The 6,183-nt window shown below is 32.7% G+C and overlaps 1 protein-coding gene across 1 annotated transcript; it reads right to left on the bottom strand.

Moving 5' to 3' along the window:
• Positions 1-528: 528 nt before the first annotated feature.
• LOC120115612 (protein NRT1/ PTR FAMILY 5.4-like) lies at positions 529-4,642 on the bottom strand. Its single transcript, XM_039136267.1, has 5 exons — positions 4,472-4,642; positions 4,182-4,399; positions 3,844-4,095; positions 3,014-3,291; positions 529-1,463 (listed from the first exon to the last, which is right to left on the bottom strand). The coding sequence occupies exons 1-5, from the start codon at positions 4,584-4,586 to the stop codon at positions 572-574; spliced, it is 1,755 nt and encodes a 584-aa protein (XP_038992198.1). The 5' UTR covers positions 4,587-4,642; the 3' UTR covers positions 529-571.
• Between the last annotated feature and the right edge of the window lie 1,541 nt (positions 4,643-6,183).

Genomic DNA, 6,183 nt, shown 5'->3' with positions numbered 1-6,183 from the left:
CACAACGAAAAGCAGCGTTGAAGAGAGCAACAAGTTGAGCATGGAAGTCTTCATGTTTGCTTTTCTGATGGTTAGTGAAACGGCATACAACTGTAGGGTATGATGTTTAGTATATATAGATATAAGTAGGAGTAGGAGTAGGATAAGGTGTATTGAATTTTGAATTATGTCCAGTTAATATTTAGTAAATATTTTTGTTGTGATTTATACGTATAATCTTTTTAAGATTTTATGGAGTCGGAATTTGATGTTTGACTCTTTATTTGGTTGTTGGTTAAGCTTACTTTTGTTTAAATTTGTATATATGGATTATTATTGAAAAAGGAGAGAAAGCTTTGTATATAACATTTGGATGATGTTATTGTTAAGTGTGTTTATAAATGTTTTAAAATTTAAAAAAAAACGAAACATTTAATATCATTTAAATCAACATACTCAAACGTGAACATAATATTATTGTTAATTTATTTGATTTTAGGTATATATAATTTATTTGAAAGCTTAATTTTTTATCTTTGTAATCGATTATACTTCCTAAGAAATATATATTACATACAAATGGCCCCAAATTTCATACTTTTGCCTCCAAATAGCCTCCCATTTCCAGTTCCTTCCCCTCATCACTAATTGCTTGATCATTATTTTCCACTTTTTTATAAACAAAACCCTTAGTAATCCACATATAAACACACAGATTAGCCCCACTCAAACCGGCCAATACCCAATAAAAGTAATTAAGATTTGCCCGGTTCATGTTATCTCCCAGCCATTCATCCCCATGCCTTGAAGTAATGGCTTGAACCACCGAGATTATGGCTGTGTTTACAAAGCTCCCAACTCCCACTACACTTATATACGCAGCTGCTCCGATGCTTCTCATTTCTTCCGGCATTTGGTCGTAGAACAGTTCTTGTAATCCGACGACTGTGAAGACGTCACCGATCCCAGTGAGTACGTATTGTGGAATTAACCACCATATGCTCATCGGGACTATGGCTTTCGGGGTGTCGAGTAGGCCGTTCTTGCTCGCGGTGTTTACCCTAGCCGTCTCTACTAGGCCTGCGACAACCATGGTCATTATGGAAATGAATAGACCGGTGCCGATTCTTTGCAGCATTGTGATTCCGCAGGGATGTCCGGTTATTTTTCGAGCGATGGGGACTAAAACCTGATCATAAACCGGGACGGCGATGAGGATTGTGAGGCCGACGAGGCTTTGGAGTGCTGCAGGGGGGACTTGGAAATTGGGACCTATTGATCTCAACATTGTGGCGCCTTGCTTGGTGAAAAATGTGTGTAATTGGGTTATCACGGCACTAAACATTAAGCAAGCAAGCCATATGGGGATGAGGCGAAGTACAAGCTTTACTTCCTCAACTTGGTTCAATGAACATAGCCGCCATGGATCCTTGGTTCTGCTCATGCAATCCTTGTTGTCAATGATCATTGCCTTATCCAAAAATCTGCATTTTCAAGAAATATAGTAAATAAATCAAGCTTGAATAAATGAAATACTATATAAATTACATTTATTCTGACTTACATAATAAAAAGTCAACAATTTAAATATAAATGATTTAAATCAGAAATGACTCGAACTTGAAATGAGTTGAACTTAAAGTAACCCAAATGACTTCAACTTGAGGTTACTTAACTCAAGATAACTTATCTAACGAACCAAAATGGTTTGAACTTAAAAAAACTGAATTTAATATAATCTGAAATCAAAATGCTCCGAACATAAAAAAAAATGCAAAAAATTTAAATCCCGAATCAAACTACTTAAATTAACTATATCCAAAATCAATATAACCTATTCATGAATGAAATTTTAAAATAAAATTAATATTTTAAACCCCATATGTAAAGAGTAAAATACACAAAGGATCCCCTGACTATAGTCTCCAAACCATTAAAAGTTACAAAATAGTTGTCCGACAACATGATGTTGCTTTGTTAAATCCTACTATTAAAAGTTACAAAGTTGTCACCCGACTATTTATATATTTCAAACTCATCCCTCTTCATCAAAAAATTAATGACAATATGAATTTAACGTTAACCCATTAACTGATATATATAATCGTTTGAAATTTTGGGATAATTATCTTAACACAATATGCTATCAGGCATACTTGATAAGGCTGAGATAATAAATAAAACTATAAATTTTCAAACCTTCGTCTGTCACCAGTCATCGCCATTACGGTGATGTGCAAGTTCCACCAAATACAGTTGAAATACTATTCTTTTCTATTTTTATTATAATTATTGATATTTAATTTATTAATTAATTAAATATTATAAAAAAATATTTTATCCTATTGACATGCTGGATAGAGCTATTTGTTGAGCGAAAGGGTTTTTTATAAGATAGTATTTTCGTCTTAGTATCTTTTAATAGTTTAAAGTGATTATAAGATAATTTTTATTTAAAATTTTCTTTATCACTAATAATCCACATACACTCTATATATGTAACTGTTCCAATTTAAAATTTCTAAAAAAAACATTTCTTTTAATCATTGATATTATTCAATGGGTTCTAAATCCTTGTTAGTTTAAGTATTAATCAAATAAAATATTTATCTATCCCAACTTTTAAATTTAAATATTGAATAGATTCTCTTAATATTTGATGATAGTTATGTCCTGAACATTAGTTAAAAGAAAAGTTACAAAATAAGTTCATCCTCGTGTCAAAAATCCAAATATTTGTATATATCCCTTTATAGAAATAATCGTGTAATACTAAAATAAATCCAAAAATCTCAGTGATTAATTTACTAATTTTAAACAAACTTCAAGGACAAAAAACTTACTTGAATTGATACTTTCATATTCCTTCTGAAATTCAAACATTACCCAATTTGTTATTCCAATTGATTTATTATGTTTTTTTATTAAAAGATTAAAATAGTTTTTAAACTATAATTTTTTTATATTTGTGTAATGTTTATATAATATATTTTTATTTTTTATAATTGTATTTAAAATATTTCAAAACATTTACCTGAACTGCTTGGTACGGGCCAAATTGTGACTCCTGGTTTGACCATCAACGTCACTCCCGCTCTTTCTATCATCCTCGTTACAAATTCCCCTGCCACCGTGGGTTTCAGTCACGCGCCACTTCTTTGCGGCAGCAACGAAGACCTGAGCAATCGTGGTGAAGGGGCTTCCCGTCGGCCGCTGCTTTCGGTACCTCTTGATTCCGATCAAAAACACCGCCAATGCCACCGCCAGTGACCCTGCTAACACCCCAAATCCCGCTGCCCAACTAACATTGTCCTACACGTTAAAATATGTCATCATAATACAATGGAACTAAATTCAAATAATTTATACGAAAATGTGAATGAAACTGATAATGATATAACTTTTTACGTTAACATCATCATGATCATGTAACACAAGTAGCGTTCAATAAAAGGTTTTAGAATGCCGTAATTTAAGGAAAAGAGAATATTATTCTTTTGGTCCCTTTATTACGTTTAAATCAGATAATTAGCTCTTACACTTTAATTATGCATAATCTGATCCTCTATTTTTATATTATCATTGTTTGATTCATTTTTTTAATAGTCTAGTTGATAGTATATGTTCAGATTTTTTTTAGTCTATTAGTAATCCATATAAACCTTGTAGACTTGGTAACTCGAATCCAGGTACTCCAGAAAGAATAACATTAGGGTAACACAATAAATTCATGATTTTAATTATTTAAAATTAACTAATTGTATTATAAAAAAGTAGGGACTGAATCTTAATTTGGAACATCATAGAGGGACTAGAACCTGAATTTAACCTTTGAGGAGAATGATATGAATTAGCTGAATTCACCTGGAGATAAATGACAACAACAATGGCGACCGAGGCTCCGGTAACGATCCCAAGGTACCACCAGTTGAAAAATGAACTTTTGGACGCTTTTTCTTGTGGATTATTCTCATCGAATTGATCAGCTGCGAAGGTCTGAACGCATGGCTTATGGCCTCCTTCGCCTACAGCTAATAGGTAAAGCGCGGTGAAGAACACAGCCTTCCGGCAATGCATGGGGATTACCGACACCGACAAGCTCAATAACACCATCCCCTGCAACAACAGGAATTGTTGAACAACAAAACATGAAATCACGATGAACGCAACAGAACCGGAAAAAAAAGAGATGAAGTTACTACCAAGAAGTAGATCAAAGAGGACGCTAGGATGGTCTTGAATCGACCGAGGTACGAATCCGCGATGAACGCTCCGAGCAAAGGGAATACGGCGGAGACACCGACCCACGTATTGACGTTCTTGGCGGCGGTGGCCACCGGTTCGCCGAGATTATTCGTGAGGTATGATATCAGGTTTCCGGCTAAACCGTAGAAAGCAAACCGCTCGGCCATCTCGACAACTGCATGAATCAACGATGATGGCAATTCAACAAACACTGGTCGAAAAAAAAGGGGAGAAACGATTTACTTACAGATGACGAAAACGGCGGCGTTCCATCCTCCTTTGGAGGGGTGTTTTTGAGAAGATAGGTTGCTGGGATTTTTATGGTCATGGTCGACGGTGACCGGAGCAACTGAGCTATCCATTGAGAATCAGTCGGAGTAGAAGAAATTTGGGTCTATGAAAATGGTGGGATGTCTTGAGGACGACGATTCGTCCAATTTATATAAGCGAGGATTGAGTCCAAACTTTTCCAAAATATGCTGTACTAACCCCACTTTGTCATCAATAGACTAGGATAGGGATCGTTATTTCACTCATATTTGATGGGTTTAGATCTAATTCAACTTCATGAGGTTATGGTTTTTTTTTATAAATAAATTGTTTGACTTGAGTTTCTTAAGAGTATGATTGGATTCGAGTTTAAAATAAAAAAATATTGATTGATATAATATTATAAATATATTTTATATATTTAAGGATGATAGTAATAATATTCTTTTTTATGTTACTCTTTTTAATTAGGTCTATTTTTATATGATAAAAATGAGTTATATATATACATATAGGTTGATCGGGTACGAGTTTTAGTCTCAAAATTCGATTTGGTACAGTACTCTTAAACTTGGGTTGAGTGATGTGGATGAATTAAATTTTCTAATCAAATTTGAGTAGGCAAAAATTTGATATGTCCCGACCTATAGTCATCCCTACTCAGGATAGATCGACGAGTATAAGAGAAATTTCGTCTTTTAAAAGTTTTAAATTCAAATATAATTTATATATAATTTTTTATTGATGATTTAATTTCGTATCTAATAATTAATATCATCGATCAAATTATGTGTTGATCTTTAAATAAATTTGTACTTTGGATTGGACAATTATCGGTTAAAGACATTTAATCCGTGCAAGTCACAGATTAGACATGATATTTTTGTCAAATTCGAATTTATACACAATTCTTTTTCTAAGATCTGTCTTTATTTGCTTTCCATTTGTAACTTCCTATGTTAATCAAAGATTACTAATTTTAGATGGAGTTCATTGAAATTAATTTAGATTAATTAAATCATTACTTTGAGTGCCATAAATAACGTGTTTTGAATTTATAAGATGATTAAAGATAAAAGTAATTAAATCAAGGCTTAAACTAAAAAAATATTCAAATTATATCATTTTTTCCTTTAAGTACCTAAACTATCTTTTGGTCAAATTAAGTCCTTAAACTATTATATGTAATCACTTAAAGTATCTAAACTATTTTTTCAAAATAAGTCCCTAAACTGTAAATCTTTTTTACTTTAAGCCCCTAAACTATTTTTTTTGTCAAAATATGTACCTAGTTTTATACGACATGTCAATATTTTATTGGTCGAAAAATATTTTTCGAACTAAAAAATAATAAGACTTAAAATAATCAAACATAATAATTTAAGGGCTTAGTTTGAAAAAAAATAATTTTGGTACTTAAAGTACAAAGAATACATAATTTGAGTATTTTTTTACTTTAACCCATGAATTAAATAGTGGTTGAAGCAAGTATGAGATTCTGAAGCATGGCAAGAGTAGGAGTATTTGGGTCGGGTTTTTGGTTCACCCGACCCGACCCAAGAACAAAGAGTCCTCCATCCGAGACCCGACCCGACCAAAACAAGTTTTCACCCGACCCGACCCGATACATAATTTAAAAATCCGATCCGACCCGAAATAATAAAAAATATTTTTATTCAATAAAAACAA

Source organism: Hibiscus syriacus, unplaced genomic scaffold, assembly GCF_006381635.1.
Source record: "Hibiscus syriacus cultivar Baekdansim isolate YM2019G1 unplaced genomic scaffold, ASM638163v2 tig00110267_pilon, whole genome shotgun sequence".
Lineage (NCBI taxonomy): Eukaryota > Viridiplantae > Streptophyta > Magnoliopsida > Malvales > Malvaceae > Hibiscus > Hibiscus syriacus.
Note: the sequence above shows the minus strand (reverse complement) of the source record. Positions and strands in the feature narration are given on the sequence as shown.

Bases quoted from the DNA above. Each gene is read 5' to 3' on its own strand.
- LOC120115612 (XM_039136267.1), bottom strand. From the start codon at position 4,586: ATGGATAGCTCAGTTGCTCCGGTCACCGTCGACCATGACCATAAAAAT. The intron at 4,400-4,471 runs GTAAGTAAATCG...TGATTCATGCAG, and splicing joins CGCCGCCGTTTTCGTCATCT to TTGTCGAGATGGCCGAGCGG. The intron at 3,292-3,843 runs GTGAATTCAGCT...TTTAACGTGTAG, and splicing joins TTGTTGTCATTTATCTCCAG to GACAATGTTAGTTGGGCAGC.